This window comes from Somniosus microcephalus, chromosome 14 (genome assembly GCF_052327205.1).
Source record: "Somniosus microcephalus isolate GS21.2 chromosome 14, FLI_Smic_1.0, whole genome shotgun sequence".
NCBI classification, from domain to species: domain Eukaryota; kingdom Metazoa; phylum Chordata; class Chondrichthyes; order Squaliformes; family Somniosidae; genus Somniosus; species Somniosus microcephalus.
In genome coordinates, this window is record NC_141000.1 from 122,497,529 (window position 1) to 122,516,495 (window position 18,967).

At 46.5% G+C, this 18,967-nt stretch overlaps 1 protein-coding gene across 1 annotated transcript in view; it reads left to right on the forward strand.

Annotated features, from left to right (window-relative positions):
• Positions 1–1,428: 1,428 nt before the first annotated feature.
• c14h21orf91 (chromosome 14 C21orf91 homolog) overlaps positions 1,429–18,967 on the forward strand; it is a 42,243-nt gene continuing 24,704 nt past the window's right edge. The window contains exons 1-2 of the mRNA XM_086007269.1: positions 1,429–1,631; positions 15,373–15,503. Coding sequence (XP_085863395.1) covers positions 15,380–15,503 — 124 coding nt within the window. The 5' untranslated portion in view covers positions 1,429–1,631; positions 15,373–15,379. The remainder of the gene's footprint in view (positions 1,632–15,372; positions 15,504–18,967) is intronic.

The window sequence follows — 18,967 nt, forward strand, 5'->3', positions numbered from 1 at the left end:
GCCCTCCAGCCTTCGAGTGGGGCCGGGAGGTGCCTAGCTCGGGGCGTGGGTGCGGAGGAGACGCCGAGGCTTCTAGGCCTACCTGGAAAAACAGGGAAAGGTAGGAAAATTATATGAGATTAGATAAGTTAATTACTTTCTAAATCATTTTTTTTTAAAAACAATATGTGTTTTAAAAGCAACATTTTTTTTTAAGACGCAGAAAGCGGGAAAAAGAAAGGAAAAGTTTGGAATCAAGATGGCGGCGACTCACCTCGGTTCAGAACGATAAAGCCCGGCCACACGCGCACCGATTGGCCCGGCGGCACACGCCAGCAACCCGGCGTACGATTGGTCGAGCTCGAGGTCACTCTGTCGCTAATGAGCGGGATAATGAGATGCTAAATGAGCGGAATGTTGAAGGTTTTTGGGATACCGCGGGCGCAATTTTAGCCCGGCCGAAACGTAAATACGCTTAAAACCGCCTCGGAAGCGTAAGCTTTCTTTGGAGATAACGCGCGCGTAGGTACGCCCTGTAACTTTCGAGTGCATACCCGCAACGCACACGCCGATGACAGACAGACAGATAGACAGACAGACAGACAGATAGACAGAATGACAGAAGTACCGATTTATATATATAGATTGATCGGAGTCCCCTAAGTGGCTCTGCCACAAATGACCTGAAAACGTTAACTCTGTTTCTCTCTCCACGGATCCTGCCTGAACCTGCAGAGTATTTCCAGCATTTTCTGTTTCTACTTCAGATTTTCAGCATCCTTTTGCCTGAATGGCAGAACAGGCTCGAGGGGCTGAATGGCCTCCTCCTGTTCTGAATGTTGTCACTAAACTCCATAATCAAAGGTGTTGCGGCACGCCTTTCCAGGAAATTCTGGGCCAATTGACGTAAATCCAAGTTTTGTTAAACGATTACAGGCCGGGGAAAGCCCCAGGTCCTATTTTAATGCAGTGCTTCAATGACTTGTTGCTGGACCTCTGGAAAGCGGCAGGAAATTCCCGGCAGCTGTGCTGACAGCGAACGGCCAGCAGGGGGAGTGCTGGAGTCTGCTGTGGAACGCACCACCGAAAGAGAGAGAGAGAGCAGGGTGACTATTGGTCAAGTATTTAATAAATAACCCCCACATAGCGACATACTACATCGAGTAAAAGAACCAGAAAGCGCAATCTGATGGAAAAGTAATAGAAAGACAAATAGCTGCTTTAAATTTTCTGTATTTTCCACTTTGGAGAATAACATTACAATCCTCCCCCCCCCGAAAGTAAACCCTAATGGTATGCTGCAGAATGGAATATGACGCTGGAATCAACCAAGCAGGAATGGGGGGGGGGGGAAGTGTTCAGAATCACATCATTATCAAGCTAGTGCAACAGCTGATTAGAAAATAATTGAGATTATAAAGATGTGTTGGGGATTAATCATGTAGCATTCATTATGCATGCGAGGATTTGTTTTTTTTTCTGAGGATGTGGGATGTCTCTTGTGTTGTCGACACCCCCCTCCTCTCCTATGCTGTGCTGTGAGCCGGGCCCGGATCGCGGGGGTTGCCCGGTGGAACGCCGAGTATCGGAGTGGAACCGAGCGGATACAGGAGAGCGATACAGTGTAACCCGGGACATTCTACACCAGCACCGTGAGTAGAGCAACATTGTACCCCAGAGCCCCCTCAATGTGTACTTAATGCTGTGTGAGAGAGACCTACACAACCAGAGCCAATCATTTAGCATCTCTTTCCCTCCTCCTCTTCCCTCCTCCTCCTCTACCCCTCCTTCTTTCCCTATGCTTCGAATGGATATTTAATGAGGGAGATTGATTGACGGGCTTGACTGACTCGTTTAAATATAGACTGAGCTCTTTTTCCTTCGCTGCTGATTTGCGATTTGTTTCCCTCCCCCTCTTTGATTTGATTTTGGGGGTGGGGAAACATCCCTGTTGCACCGCTTGCATAATAATGGGGTAACTGTGAAATCCCCCCGACTGGGTAGGCAAGCTCGGGGATGTTGTTTCCTCCCGTTAGGTTCTCTCTCTCTCTCTTTCCCCCCACCCCCCCCCCCCCATTTGCTCGCCTGTTTATACTGAGCCCTTATTTGTGTTATGTATGTCTTTCTATGTGAGAAGAACTATTTTGAAGAAGAGCAGGGGTGTTATCCCCGGTGTCCTGGGGCAATATTTAATCCCTCAATCAACATCTCTTTAAAAGAAAACAGATAATGTGATTATCACAGTACTGTTTGTGAGATCTTGCTGTGTGCAAATTGGCTGCTGTGTTTCCTACAGTACAACAGTGTCTATAGTTCAAAAGTATTTCATTGGCTGTAAAACGCCTGAGGTCGTGAAAGGTGATTATAAATGCAAGTCTTTTTCTTGGATGTAAAAGCATTCTTTCAATAGCAGTTTTGCCGAAGCACTCCCAATCCATAACCTGTTGCAACTTCTTCCCCACTCCACCCCCCCTGCTTTTAAACTAAAAAAAAGACTAAGACTGATCTATGACAATTTAGTGACAAACTACCCATAAGACAGTGTGCCATTCAAAGAAACAACACTGCAGCTGCTGGAAGTCCGAAAACAGAAAAAGCAGGAACTGCTTCAAAGGGAAGAATATACAGGGCTATGAGCAGAAGAGTGGGACTAATTGGATCGCTCTTTCAAAGAGCTGGCACAGGCACGATGGGTCGAATGGCCTCCTCCTGAGCTGTATGGCTCTTTAAGTCAGATGGCATCTGTAGGATTCCATCTTTTTTCTGTTTGTGTACTCTTGCATATGTGCATCTATATCACACAAATCCAGGCTGACTCTCCAGTCCAATACTGTGAGGGAGTGCTGCACTATTCGGAGGGGCTGTCTTTTGGATTGAAGACGTTAAACCAATGCCCTCAGGCCTGCTCCCTCAGATGGACGTAAAAGATCCCATGGCACTTGTTTGAAGGAGAGCAGGGAGTTATCCCTGGGATAACAACAGAAAATGCTGGAAATACTCAGCAGGCCAGGCAGCATCCGTGGAGAGTGAAACAGAGTTAACGTTTCAGGAAGTAGGGAAGAAGTTGCAACAGGTTATGGATTGGAGTGCCTCGGCAAAACTGCTATTGAAAGAATGCTTTTACATCCAAGAAAAAGACTTGCATTTATAATCACCTTTCATGACCTCAGGCAATTTAATATACTGCATTCGCTGCTCACGATGCGGTCTCCTCTACATTGGGGAGACCAAACGCAGATTGGGTGACCGCTTTGCGGAACACCTCCGTTCAGTCCGTACGGGTGACCCTGAGCTTCCGGTCGCCTGTCACTTTAATTCTCCGCTTCACTCCCTCTCTGATCTCTCTGTCCCTCGGGCTATTGCATTGTTCCAATGAAGCTCAACGTAAGCTCTGAGGAACAGCACCTCATCTTTCGATTGGACACTTTGCAGCCTGCCGGACTCAACATTGAGTTCAACAATTTCAGATAATTATCCCTGCCCCCATTTTTCATGCAGTATGATTTTTGCCATTCCCATTTGCAACTTTTTATCTTTCCTGCCTCTTACAAAAGTACAGGATGTTCTTTCAATTCCTTCCTCCCCTCCTAACCCCCCTCCCGCCCCCCCGTCTCTGCACCTGCTTAACATCTGTTACATCTCCAGCTTTTTCCAGTTCTGATGAAGGGTCCCAGACCTGAAACGTTAACTCTGTTTCTCTCTCCACGGATGCTGCCTGGCCTGCTGAGTATTTCCAGTATTTTCTGTTGTTATTTCAGATTTCCAGCAGCCGGCAGTATTTTGCAGTTATCCCTGGGATCCTGGCCAATATTTTTCCCTCCGACAACATGACTAGAACAGATCATTTGGTCGTTATCACATTGCTGTTAGTGGGATCTTGCTGTGCGCAAATTGGCTGCCACGTTTCCTACATTACAAACAGTGACTACACTTCAAAAAGTACTTCATTGGCTGTAAAGCGCTTTGGGACGTCCGGTGGTCGTGAAAGGTGCTATAGAAATGCAAGTCTTTTTTGCATAGCTTTAGAGAGGGCCCAACAACTGTATTCTGCTATAACAACAGAAACAGCTGGAAAAACTCAGCAGGCCAGGCAACATCTGTGGAAGAGAGAAACTGAGTTAATGTTTCAGGTCAAAACCCTTCTTCAGAATTGTATTCTGCTAACTTTGTTTACTTCACTTAATTCCCATAGTAGAATATATTTTACCCTTTAGACTCACGTTATCTACAAACTGCTATCGATTAGAATTGCCCAACCTGGAGAATCTTTACTAAAATAGAATTTTGTTACTGGGTGTAATTTTTTTTTTAAGCAGCATGTTTCAATAGTTTCTCTAGTCGTTGTGCAGGCATTTTATGGTTTGGTAATAACAGACTTGGGTTAAAGGAGAAGAAGCACTTCCATTTTATTTGGTGCTGTTTATCGTGTCAAACCATCTGCAGATGGGACTGAAAATGAACTGTTTGGTCCTAAATATATTTGTACAGTGAATTGCTCTTTGGAGTACGGTGACTGTTATATTGGGCAACACTGCCCTAATACGTCTGCCACGACCACATGTGGTTAATTGAAAATCCAGGTGTGGCTAATTGCATTTCTAATTAGTAAATGGACTGCACCGTTATTGGGCATGTGATCTCAGTGCTCATATTCACACGGTATATGCGTAAGAACTTTAACCTTTTTGTGTGTGTTTGTTGGAAAATGGGGGAGAGGAAAAGCAGAGTGCGAGTGTGTTTATTTTTGATCATTGTGAGTGTCTTTACTTCCTTGGTTACTGAATGGTGGGAGATGTTTGATAAGTGAATATAGAGATGTGAAGTACAGTTACCTGTATTGTGTGAGTGTCTGCAAGGCATTGTCTGCTAAAATTAGTGTACTTAAAACTGTCATTGTAACCACCTCTGTGACTCGTCAGCAATTTCTATTGGATAACATTGGGTTAGTGCGTCTGTCCGTCCATTGGAGCAGAGAAGGTTATTAGAGGCTTTTAAAATCATAAATAGTCTTGATAGAGTCAATGGGGAAGGATTATTTCCTCTAGCTGGGGAGTCCGTGTTGAGAGATGATCAGTTTAAAAATCCTCACTTGAGAGGCTCGGAGAAGATTCCACATACAGGGTTGTTGGAGCATGGAACGCTTTGCCACAGGGATTAGTTCATGCAAATTGTATCTTTTTAAGGGAAAAAAAGAGGATAAATATTTGGATCGGAGGAAGATACAGGGCTGGTGGGAGAGAACCGAGCGATGGGATTAGTTTTGGAGTGCTTTAGCAAAAAGCCAACACTGACGTGATGGCTTGAATCGCCTCTGCAGTAAATTTGAAGTTCTGTGGTCCCCACTCCACCTCCTACCCTACTCTTTCACTCTTTCAACTCCACTCCCCCCCCCCCCCACCCCCCCCCCCCCCCAATAAAAAAAAAAAAAAAAAATCTGTAGACGAATTTCCTCTGATTATATTGGGTGATGTCATTCTTGGCCCCCCCACTCTGGAGATTGAAGTATTTTATCAAAAGCAAAATACTGGAAATCTGAAATAAAAACAGAAAATGCTGAAAATACTCAGCAGGTCAGGCAGCATCTGTGGAGAGAGAAACAGAGTTAACGTTTCAGGTTGGTGACCTTTCATCAGAGCTAGAAGATGTTAGATTAATAGGTTTTAAGCAAGTACAGGGGCAGGGAAAGGGGGGGGGGTGGAGGAGGAAAGAACAAAAGGGAAAGTCTGATGGGGTGGAAGGCAGGAGAGATTAAATGACAAAAGAGCTGATGGTGCGAGGCGAAAGGAGATGGTAATGGGACAAGTAAAGAAACAAAAGATGAGTCCAGAAGAGATGTAAATGGTTACAGCAAAAGGGGAGGGAAGTGTGGAAAATTGACAGGAGAAGGATCCCATGGCTCAGGAATGTGGCGGAGAAAGGCAGGTAGACCCCAAGACCACCCCACAGAGAGTGTGTGTGTCTTCCACCAACCACTCAGGCACTGAATTCCAGATCATAACTTGAGATTTGTATTTAAAAAAAAAAAAAAAAAAAAGTTCTCCCATCTCTTTCCCCTCCCCTCCCCGCAACCCCCAGCTTCTTTTGCCAATTATCTTCAATCTGTGTCCCCCTGGTTACCGACCCTCCTGCCAGTGGAAACAGTTTCTCCCGATCTGCTTTATCAAAACCCATCATAATTTTGAAACACCTCTATTAAATCGCCCCCTTAATGTTCTCTGTTCTAAAGCTGTGTGGCTTAAAAGACTTGGGGGGTGGGGGGCGGGGAGAGGGATTATTCTACACTTCATTTCATAGCCAAGTTTCAGTGCGGTTTGTACAAAAGCTGCTGTGTGCATTATTTGATGACTCAAAATACTGGCGTACGGAGCACCGAGCCAGTCCACTAATGAACCCAGAGAAACTCATTGGAGTTTAACAGCTGCCAGAAACTTGGTGGTTTACAGCCCACATGTAAAGGGGCTCGGCACGGAGCTTTGAAGTTAATGAGCGAGGACAGAGCTCTTCTCGCAGCAGGTGAGCGCCTGGCCAGGTTTAACTGGGAAGTGGAATTGTAACTGCATTCAAGAGCTGGAGCAATGAAGAGAATATTACAGATGGGGGAAGTGGTTCAGTGTAGGTGGGGGATGTGTGAATTCGTCAATTCCCCTGGCGAGGTTATACAGTATGGCACTGTTGTCAAAATTACTGTACACTGACCAATTAAATTTGTGTGTGGGAGGTTATGGAGAGTATATTAAGTGTTCCCTTGTAACTCAGCTGGGCCGGTATTGGGTGTGGAACCATATAGAATCGTAGAAATTTACGACACAAGAAGGAGGCCCATTCGGCCCATCGTTTCTATGCCGGGAGCTATCCAGCCTAATCCCACTTTCTCCAGCTCTTGGTCCATAGCCCTGTAGGTTACGGCACTTCAAGTGTGTATCCAAGTACTTTTTAAATGTGATGAGGGTTTCTGCCTCTACCACCCTTTCAGGCAGTGAGTGTGCAGACCGTCCACCACCCTCTGGGTGAAAAAAGTTGTCCTCAACTCCCCTCTCATCCTTCTGCCAATTACTTTAAATCTATGTCCCCTGATTATTGACCTCTTTACCTGGAAGGGCCCAAGTTCAATCAGTGACCTGTTTCTGATCTTGGCTGCCGTGACGACAGGGGTGAGGTAGTTTGCCTCAGCACCTTTTGGGATATAGCTAGCGATGTTATTTACAAGTCGGGGAGAGGCAATTATTACGCAGTGAGTGGTGAGGACCTGGAACTCGCTGCCGACGGAAGTGGTGAAGCGGAGACACTCCATGTTTTCAAGGGGAGACTGGATAGGCACTTGAGGGAAATAAACTTGCAGGGCTCCGGGATAGAGCGGGGAATGGACTGACTGATTGCTCTACAGAGAGCCGGCATGGACTCGATGGGCCGAATTGGCCTCCTTCTGTGCCGTTATGACTGACTCCCTCAGCACTGCACTGGGAGTGTCAGCCTAGATTGTGTGCTCAAGTCTCTGAAGTGTGGCTTGAACCCACAACCTTCTGACTCGGGTGAGTGCGCTGCCCACTGAGCCACGGCTGACGCTTGTAAGGAACAGTCAGCTACCCTGGGACTGGCGCTCTTCTTCAAAAAAAAAAAAAAAAGGCTGAGGGGTCATTTGATCAAAGTATTTCAGGCTCACAAAGGCTGATGGGCCTGTTGCGTATTTTTAGCATTTTCGGTTTCAAAAATGTTATGAAGTTACTGTTTCTCAAAGAAAAGGTTTATTGTTGCCTGCGACTGGATGACATCAGCTCGGGAACAGGCGCGGAGTGTTTCTGATGCTTGTTTTATCTTTGCGCAGTGCACGTGGTTCAGCTGCTCTCCTCCAGTAGCTTTAACAACAACTTGCATTTATATAGCACCTTTTATAACGTAGTAAAAATGTCCCAAAGCGCTTCACGGGAGTGTTAACGGACAAAATCTGACACCGAGCCACAGAGATACCAGGACAAATTAACTAAAGTTTGATTTTAAAGAGTGATTCGGAGGAGAGAGGGAGGGAGGTTTAGGGACGGAATTCTAGAGCTTGGCGCCTCGGCAGCTGAAGGCACGGCAGCCAATGGTGGAGCGACTAAAATCGGGGAGGTGCAAGAGGCCAGAATTGGAGGAGTGCAGAGATCTCGGAGGGTTGTGGGGCTGGAGGAGGTTACAGAGATAGGGAGGGGTGAGGCCACGGAAGGATTTGAACACAAGGATGAGCGTTTTTAAACTTTTTTTTCTATTAATTCACGGGATGTGGGCATTGCTGGCAAGGCCAGCATTTATTGGCCATCTCTAATTGCCCTTGGTGGTGGTGGTGAGCTGCCGCTGCAGTCCGTGTGATATTGAGGTGTTGCCAGGCCGGGAGCCAATGTGCATCAGCGAGCACAGGGGTGACAGGTGAACAGGACTTGGTGCTGTTAGAATGAAGGCAGCAGAAATTTGGATGTGCTCAATTTCACAGAAGGTGGGAGGCGACCAGGGGAGCATAGGAATAGTTGAGATCAAAAAGGAGGGGGCGTTTCCATAGCGCTGGGGCGGAGACTGGCGTTCTTAGAGGTGGAAGTAGGCGGTCTAGTGATTGAGGATATGGGGTCGGAAGCTCAGCTCGGGGTCAGATAGGTCGCCGAGGTTGAGAACAGTCTGGCATGGCCTCCGCTGTGGCTCAGTGGGTAGCACTCTCTCTCTCTCCTCTGAGTCAGAAGGTTGTGGGGTCAAGTCCCCACTCCAGGGCCTTGAGCACAGAATCCAGGCTGACACTCCAGTGCAGTGCTGAGGGAGTGCTGCACTGTCGGAGGTGCTGTCTTTTGGATGAGACGTTAAACCGAGGCAAAGTCTGCCCCCCTCGGGTGAATGTAAGAGATCCCATGGCACTACTTTGACAAACAGGGGAGTGCTCCCTGGTGTCCTGGCCAATATTATCCCTCAATCAGCATCACTAAAACAGATTGTGGTCATTATCACATTGCTGTTTGTGGGATCTTGCTGTGTGCAAATTGGCTGCCGGGTTTCCTATATTACAACAGTAACTACACTTCAAAAGTACTTCATTGGCTGTAAAGCGCTTTGGGACGTCCTGAGGTCGTGAAAGAGGCAATAGAAATGCAAGTTCGTTTGTTCTTTCAATGGTCAGAAAGGGTTTGAAGTTGGTGGCTAGGGAACAGAGTTTGTGGCGGGCTCCAAAAACAATGGCTTCGGTCTTCCCAATATTTAATTGGAGGAAATGTCTGAAACCACATACGGTTTAACGGTCTTTCTCGCGTGGCTTCAGTTGCTTCGCAATATCCGTCCCACACTTGTCAAGTTCATCTTGTGGTTTCTCATCAACTTTGTGGCTCGTGTCTCGGGGAGGAGCGCCATAGGCACGTCGCAGAGCTCGAGTAGGCTGGGCGATGTCACGGTGAATTCCCTGGGGCGGATGTGGGACTTGTACAAAAAAATGAGCTGCTCGCACAGTATATCAAGAGAATAAAAACAACTCTTGGTCGAGAAGTATCGTTATTAGGATGTCTTTGGGCCTGTCTGGAAGCAGGTCTGGCCTGTAACATTCTAGGTTTGTCTGTAATAAGTTTATTTTGAAAAGGGAAGTGGAAGTCCCAGAGGCTGCCACCTGGCCTGTGCTGAGATACTTGGCCTCGGATGGGTTTCTCCAGTTAGCTACAGCAGCCCCGGGTTGGGCAGAGAGGGGTAAATAGTTCAGAGACCTATTGCTATCCCGCAAGCATAACCTTAAAGTTAGAGCCTGGCTGTTCAAGGGTGATGTTGGGAAGCACTTCTTCACACAGTGTAGTGGAAATTTGGAACTCACTTCTTTCCCCCCCTTCCCTTCCCCCCCCCCCCCCCCCCCCCCACCTCCCAAAAAACCTGCTGAGGCTGTGGGATTAATTGACGATTTCAAAACTGAGACTTGATAGATTTTTGTTAAGCAAAAGGTTACCGAGGGTTACAGAACCAAGGCAGGTAGAGGGAGTTAAGATACAGATTAGCAATGATCTAATTCTGGCGGAGCAGGTTATGCAAAAGTAATGCTAAACCTTTATAAATCACTGGTTAGGCCCCAGCTGGAGTATTGTGTTCGATTCTTGGCACCGCACTTTAGGAAGAATGTCAAGGCCTTGGCGAGGGTGCGGAGGAGGTTTACTAGAATGCTACCTGGGATACGGGACTTTAGTTATGCGGAGAAGCTGGGGTTTTTTTTTAAAAAGAGTGGAGAAGGTTAAGGGGAGATTTAACACGAGTTCAAAGTCATGAATGGTTTTGATAGAGTAAATAAGGGTGGCAGAAGGGTCGGTAATAAGAGGACACAGATTTAAGGTGATTGGCAAAAGAGCCAGAGGTGACATGAGGAAAAGAAGTTTAAGCAGTGAGTTGTGATCTGGAACACGCTGCCTGAAAGGGCGGTGGAAGCAGATTCAAAAATAACTTTCAAAAGGGAATTGGATAAATACTTGAAGGGGAAAAATTTACTGAGCTATGGGGAAAGAGCGGGGGGAGTGGGACTAATTGGATCGCTCTTTCAAAGAGCCGGCCTCTAAGCGTTGTCCCTGGAGTTTACTGAGCGATAGTCGGGGACACTGCAAAATCTGGACAGCTTGAAACACCGCTGTACAGATGTTGGTCCGAGGAAGAGCATGGTTTTTAAAAAAAAATATTCATTGGATGTGGGCGTCACTGGCAAGGCTAGCATTTATTGCCCATCCCTAATTGAGAAAGGTGGTGGTGAGCCGCCACCTTGAACCGCTGCATTCTGCGGTGAAGGCATAGCGGTTTGGTACAACGGAGTGCCTTGCTAGGCCATTGCAGAGGGCAGTTTAGAGTCAGCCACATTGCTGTGGGTCTGGAGTCCAAAGATGTGTGGGTTAGGTTGATTGGCTATGATAAATTGACCCTTAGTGTTAGGGGGATTAAATACGGGGATAGAGTGGGATATGTGTTGGTGTAGGGGTTACAGGGATCGGGTGGGATATGTGTCGGTGCAGGCTCGATGGGCTGAAATGGCCTCTATCTGCACTGTGGGGTTTCTGTGATTCTGTGATATAGGCCAGACTGGGTAAGGACGGCAGATTTCCTTCCCTAAAGGACATTAGTGAACCAGATGGGTTTTTACGTTGCCATAAATTATACTAGTGTTTTTTTTGTTAATTCCAGATTTATTTCATTAACTGAATTTAAATTCCCTAGCTACCGTGGTGGGATTTGAACTTGTGTCTCCGGATCATGTCTCCGTGTGGTGCACTGCGAACAGCATGGGCACCCTAGGAGGGCGGCAGTGAGTCAAGTCAAGCTCGGCCTCCACGGGAGAAAAGTGACTTTTTGAATTTGCCCCAGTGGTTGTGCGCCCCATGTCCAGGATTTCAGTGTGAAATTTTTGTACAGTTCCTGCTTGAACTGTGTAAAATTCCCTTTAGATTTTTGTTCTTCCATAATTGGACTGTATCTGCTGAGAGCGTTCCGAGTGTTGTAACACCAGGGTGAAGTACTTGCTGTTTACTGGTCTGGCAATGGAGAGAACAGTTTAAGATGATGTGTTAAGAGGATTACATGAGAAGCATTGAAGTTTATTGGCTCAAGTGGGTGTTCCTTGTTTGTTCTCTGTAATGTAATACCAGTAGACCCAGTGACAACACTGCAGTCTGCTCTTCTGATTATTTTCTGTGTGCTGAGTTTGTGTTGGCTTCCAGGACTCTGATCTCTTCTGGTGTTTGCTCCACTGCTGTTAACCCCCAACGTAAGTGTATTCCCTCTACATCAGTGTAACATGCCTTTTGGATAAGATGTTAAATCGAGGCCCCTCAAGGTTCTCTCAGATGGACGTAAAAGAACCCACAACACTATTTTTCGAAGAAGAGCAGGGGAGTTCTCCTGGACCAACGCTTATCCCTCATCTAACATCACTAAAAGCAGAGGATTGGGTCATTTATCAGATTGCTGTTTGTGGGACCTTGCTGTGCTCAAAATGGCTAAATTGTATCAGTGACCATGTTTCAAAAGTACTTCATTGGTTGTAAAACGCTTTGGGACGTCCCGTGGTCGCGAAAGGCGCTATGTAAGTGCAAGTTCTATTTTAGCATCTCCATCATTACAACCTGTTTTCAGTGAGGTTGTCTGCATTTTGAAACAAAATGGTCGACTTTGTGTTCTAAGCAGAGTTGAGACTCCTGCAGACACATCTACATAATCTTGGCTGACACTTCACTGCGTCACTGGAAGAGTTTTCATTGTCCGAGGGCCTTTGGATGAGATGTCCGAGGGTCCTATCTGCTTGAAGAGGAGGAGGAGGAGGATGTAGAAGATCCCACACTCTTCAAAAGAAAGCAGGGTCAACATTCTAGTATTCACTAGAGTTTAGAAGAATGAGAGGGGATCTCATTGAAATGTATAAAATTCTGACAAGGCTAGACAGACTGGATGCAGGGAGGATGTTTCCCCTGGCTGGGAGGGGTCGAGAACGAGGGGTCACAGTCTCAGGATACGGGGTAGGACATTTAGGACTGCGATCAGGAGAAATTTCTTCACTGAGGGTGGTGAACCTGTGGAATTCTCTACCACAGAGGGCTGTGGAGGCCAAGTCACTGAATATATTTATGAAGGAGATAGATGGATTTCAAGACCCAAAAGGCATCAAGGGGTATGGGGAGAGAGCGGGAATATGGTAATAAGATAGAAGATCAGCCATGATCATATTGAATGGCGGAGCAGGCTCGAAGGGCCGAATGGCCTACTCCTCCTATTTTTCTATGTTTCTATTTCTTGCTTAACCAGTGCCGCCACCAACCATCAGATGAATTGGCCATTCATCTCACTTGCGGTGGTGGCAGCTAGAGCTGTGTACATTATTTACTCCAGAGACTTGAGCACTGAAATCTAGGCCGATGCTCCAGTGCAGTGCTGAGAGTGTGCTGCACTATCGGAGGTGCTGTCTTTCAGATGAGATGCTAAACCAAGGCCCTGTCTGCCCCCTCAGGTGGACGTAAAGGATCCCATGCCACTAATTCGAAGAAGTGCAGGAGAGTTATCCCCGGTGTGCTGGCCAATCATCATCTTAGGCAGTCCCTCGGAACCGAGGATGACTTGCTTCCACATTAATAAAAAAAAAAAAAAAAGAGTTCGCAGGTGACTGTTGAGCCCAATGTGGGACCTACAGTCTCTTGTCACAGGTGGGGCAGACGGTGGTTGAAGGGGCGCGCTTGTCTTCTGCTTGCTCCTGGCGAAGAGACTCGGTGTTTGGCGTTCAGTGGATATTTATCCCTCAATCAACATCACTAAAACAGATTATCTGGTCATTGTCACATTACTGTTTGTGGGAGCTTGCTGAGCGCAAATTGGCTGCCGCATTTCCTACATTACAACCGTGACTACACATTAAAAGTACTTAATTGGCTGTAAAGCGCTTTGGGACGTCCTGAGGTTGTGAAAGGCGCTATAGAAATGCACTGTGGGAGCTCTCTAGGGGTGCAATGCCAATGATGTAATGCTTATCATGGAATGATTAATCTGATCCCCGAAACGCTGTTTAAAATGAGCAAATCCCATAAATGAAAACTGAATTTAGCTTATTCAGTCACCATGAGCTAGTGGCGCCATTAATGCTGAAGTTAAAAATCGGTGTTCTTGTTCCAGGCAGGTGTTGCTGGTTCAGGCAGTTGGCCAAATTCCCCAGCTCTGAAGTTTGTTTAAAAACGGCAAATAAAGATTAGTTTAAACAAATTCCAGACCAATACCAGCTGGAGCAAGGGTTGTTCAAACAGATGAGGTAACGGTACAATGGGCTTGTATATGCTGGTGTTAACAGAACCTTGTAGCCACCAAGTAACTCAATTTTATCTCAAACCTTTTTTACCTCTCATGAATTCAACTTAGCCAAGCTACAATGGCTCATGTAATTCGTTTAACTTTTTTAACCTCGTTTCACCCTCTCTTTTTCCCCCCCCACCCCCTCGGTTCTGCATTGAGTCTACAGCACAAACCGGCCATACAGCCCAACTGGTCTGTGCCGGTGTTTATGCTCCACAGGAGCCTCCTCCCACCTTACTTCATCTCACCCCATCAATATATCCTTCTATTCCCTTCTCCCTCATTTGTTTATCCAGCTTCCCTTTAAATGCATCTATGCTATTTGCCTCAACTACTCTCTGGGTCAAGAAGTTTCTCCTGAATTCCCTTTTGGATTTATTGGTGACTGTCTTATATTTATGGCCCCTAGTTCTGGACTCTCGCTTAAGTGGAAACCTCTTTTCTGTGTCTACCCTATCAATCCCTTTCATAATTTTAAAGACCTCCATTAGGTCCCCCCTTAGCCTTCTCTTTTTTCTAGAAGAATCCTAGCTTACTGGTGAATGAAGCACTAATTTGTAGAGATGTACAGTTCCACCATTCCGTCAGAAGCTTGTCCATGCAGAAATTCTTCATTTGTGAATGCCGGCAGTGTCGGCAGGCTACCTTACTGTGGGGAGGTATCGTATCATAGTTAAACCCTTTCCTGTTCCCCAATGTCCTTTTTAAGGGGCAGGAGGCAGAGTCACTGGTTAGTGATCATGAGCAGTAGCCCTGGCTTTTTTTTTAATGCTTATCCTCCCCTCAGAATCCATGGAACGCCGAGCCTAACTTCAATTGCCGGAACTAAGATTAGCTCACTCCTCAGAGACCTGGAATCCAACCTAATCTGTGACTTAGAGTGTCAGCCATGCCTCGGTAGTCGGAAGGTTGTGGGTTCAAGTCCCACTCGAGACTTGAGCACAAAATCTAGGCTGACACTCCAATGCAGTACTCTGGGAAGGCTGCGCTGTCACTGTCTTTCAGATGACACATTAAACCGAGACCCCAGTCTGTCGTCCTCAGGTGGATGTAAAAGATCCCGTGGCGCTATTTGAAGAGGAGCAAGGGAGTTCTCCCCAGTATCCTGGCCAATTTTTAATCCCTCAATCAACATCACTAAAAAAATCAGCTTATGTGGTCATTATCACACTGCTGTTTCTAGGAGCTTGCTGTGCGTAAATTGGCTGCTGTGTTTCCTACCTTACAACAGTGACTACACTTCATAAAGTACTTCATTGGCTATAAGGTGCCTTGGGGCATCTTGAGATTGTGAAAGGCACTATATAAATGCACGTGTTTTTAGCGTATGTATTGCAATAATGCTGTTCCCCAACAAGCCCACAGCACAGTCCATAAAGTTACTGTTTAATCAACAGATGACATTGAGTTAACCCTTGAAATTGTTGTGAAATGCTTGCTAGTGATATATTTTTAATACGGCTGATGAAATCAACCATGTTTTGAGCTCGGTATGATCTCTCCGATGGGACATGTGTTTCTAATCCACAGTTGCAATTGTGGTTGGTCGATTATTCTCTCCTGCTTGACGTATCTTGTCACTTTGTTTGCTGTCTATAGACTCGCTATGAACGAAGAGCAGTTTGTTAATATTGATCTAAACGATGATGCTATCTGCGGCGTCTGCAAGCTCGAGACCGCGAAGGAGATGCTTTCATTCTGCCATGTCTGCTTCGAGCTCAGCATCGAAGGTAAGGGTGACTCCTGGGTGTTGGTGGAAGGGGAATCTTTTTATAATGGGGCACATCTGCAAATGTACCTGTTGCAGTGAACAGGTTAGGCTGTCTGTTTCTGTTGGTCATTGGGCTCTAGACGTGGGCTGTAAAGGAAATAAGGGCCAGGAGTGAAGTCCAGCTCATTCAGCATCTGACGCAAGGAAGTGAAGATAGGAACAGGAGGCGGCCATTGAGCCCCTCGAGCCTGTTCCGCCATTCAGTCAGATCATGGCTGATCTGTATCTTAATTCCATTTACCCGCCTTAATACCCTTGCCTAACCAAAAAAAAAAAAAGCTATCTCCAATTTGAAATTTTCAATTGACCCCCAGCCTCAACAGCTTTTTAGGGGAAGAGTTCCAGAATACCACTACCCTTAAAGATAGCATTTCGGCAATAACCCTTCATCAGAACACTGCCAGTGCTTTATTTTAGATTACGCGTTGTGCCTAAAAGGTCAAGTTTTTTTTTATGGATTCCCGCTACGCAGCTCCAACATTCTCTGTTTTTCTTTTGGGCTGTAAAGGGAGTGATCCACACAGAAAGCGTAACTGTAAAGGCTCCTTGTGTCTCCCATCCACTTCCCTTTCTTCCCCCTCGGCCTTCCTTTGGTTTGTAAACCTGAGAGAATTCTAGAGTCTCCGCCTGCTATGCCTGTGCCGGCTCTTTGAACGAGCTCTCCAATTTAGTCCCACACCCCAGCTTTTTCCCCAGAACCCTGCAAATTAGTTCTCTTCGTACATATCCAATTGACTTGAAATTTCCTATGGAATCTGCTTCCACCACCCTTTTTCAGGTAGCGCATTCCAGATCTTAACAGCCCTCTGTGTGGGGGGAAAAAAAATTCTCATTTCTCCTCTAGTTCTTTTGCCAATTATTTTAAATCCATGACCTCTGGTTACCATTCCACTGTCAGAGGAAGCCGTTTCTCCCTATCAAAACCCATTATAATTTTGAATACTTCTATTAGGTCTTCCCTTAACCTTCTCTGCTGTAAGGAGAACAATCCCACCTTCTCCAGTCTCTCCACATAACTGAAGTCCTTCATTGCTGGTATCATCCTCTCCAAGGCCTTGGCATCCTTCTTATAAAGTATGGTGCCCAGAATTGGACACTAACTCCACCTGAGGCCTAACCTTTTTAATAACCAAATCTGTTACTTTCTGCTGACTTGTTTTTTGAATAAGTTGTTCACCGATAGCAACTTCACTGTCCTCGTCTATATCTGCCTAGTGTTGAACCCTGTGGCCCAGTGCATGGAATGATGTGGAGGTCGCTCGCTAGGAGTGTGCCTGATGGCCTACTGGGTAAAGCCGCCTCCCCAAACCCATCCCTTGCCTTTTGGGTTCAATGCTAGTCCAAAACTGTGGAAAACCAGTAGATTGAGGTACACATAATATGGCCCCAGGGGTCACTGGCAGTTCCCTTCTGTCTAGCAGACTCACCACACCATGGGACTAACAATGCAACAGCATCGCCCGCAGTGTTATTGAGCAGTAAGGCCCACTTTTCACCTACAGGAATCACTGGAGGGCAGTGTGGTTGTGAGGTGCCTTGCGCAAGGTTGGGGGGGGGGGGGGGGACGACTGTGTGTAAGGCTCATTGAGACCATGGTTTTATTCAAAGCCCCCCCAGCCACCCCCCCCCCCCCCCCCCCCCCCCCCGTTACAACTGGAGCGCCTGATGTGGAGGCCTGATTTCACAATTTCTCCTAGATTAGCCTCCTTATCAGGGTAAACAGTATGTCAGCCCCCTGCGATCGCTTGGCCTCCAGAATGTGGCCTCTGCCCCAAGGGACTTGGGACAAGAGTGGTGGAGCTTTTGGGGCCAACCCCCCCCCCCCCCCCCCCCCACCAAGTGGCACACTCAGTCTATCATTACATAGTATTTACAGCCAGTTGGCCCAACTGGTCCACGCCGCTGTTTATGCTCCACATGAGCCTCCTCCCACCCCTCTTCATCTCCCCCTATCCGCATATCCTTCTATTCCTTTCTCCCTCGTGTTCACAGGAGCATTATGAAATTTTGTTTGATGATCTCTCCTGTGAAGCGCTTTGGGACGTCTTACTATGTTAAAAGTGCTATATGAATACACGTTGTCGTTGTTGTATCTAGCTTCCCGTTGACTGCATCTGTGCTAGTCGCTTCAACCACTCCCTGTGGTAGCGAGTTCACCACTCTCTGGGTAAAGAGGTTTCTCCTGAATTCCCTATTGGATTTTTTAGTCACTATCTTACATTTATGGCCCCCAGTTCTGGTCTCGCCCAGAAATCTTGTGCTAAGTATTTAACACACAAATATTTAAGTGAACTAGTCGTGCATAATCGTGCAGGGTCACGTGAGCACAGGCAGCCCCCTCAACAGTGGTAGGACCCGTCACCCTGTGCCAGGACCGCATTGTCCTGTGTCCTTGGACTTTAATTCCAGGAGCTGGGATTCGGGATAAAAGGACGGCCAAATTCTTAAAAAAAATTTTAAAAAAAATAAAAATTCACTGTGATAAAGAAGGACGTACATGCCGCTGTTTTGCTGTCGGAGAGTGACTCTCGAGCTAGTTATTGCTCGACAAAAAAGTTGGGGGTTACCATGACGACTATGCAATGTTGGAGAAACGTGAGATGGCTACCAGCCTTCTCTAGGGGACCAGGACTGCAAGTGGTAGAAATGCTTAAGCCAGGTCTCTGTGTTTAGATCAAATTCTGCTGCAGCTGTACCTCAACATATTTTTGATCGATCCAAAAACTTCCCATTGAATACCGCAAAGTGAAGCTTTGCGAGCATGCGCACATCGTTGGAGCTTTCTGCCAGAGCGTTGCCTAGAGCTTCGCCGCCAAGCACAGAGCATTCAACTCGACATTTAAACATCACTTGCCAGAGGGGCATGGTGGATAAAGGTATCTCCCCTGAGCCATGCGGGCCAGAGGGTCAAGGCATCAACCCTTTGCCTCGGCAGACATAGTTGATCTGAGCCAGTGCAGCAGTTGGGGAGCTACACTTGGCATCTGACCCCTGAACTGGAGAGGGGGCAAATATAAATAAGGTTATTGCTGTCAGTAATTTGTGTGTCTCTCTCTCTCTCTCTCTCTCTCTCTCTCCATGTGTGGTGTTACATTCCACAGTAGAAGAGCCGGCTAATATTTGCTGTCTGTATAGCCTGGTACCAAAGGGGTCCAGGTGCTGTATAACTGTACGACCGTGCAAGTCGGCACCTATCAGGCAAGGAGGAGTGCAAATTGGCAGCAGAAGCAAAACCTGATTTGCTTACAGCGTGTATGAGGTCATGGGGAAATCGGACTTGTTTCAATTCTAGGAATTTTTTATATTCAACAAAAGAAAATCGCCTTCTAAATTGTGACTCATGTTTGGTACAAGGTTAAATTTTGTAAACATTGTCAGTGTGGCCTTCCATTGTACAGAGGGAGCTGTCTGTGATCATGGGAT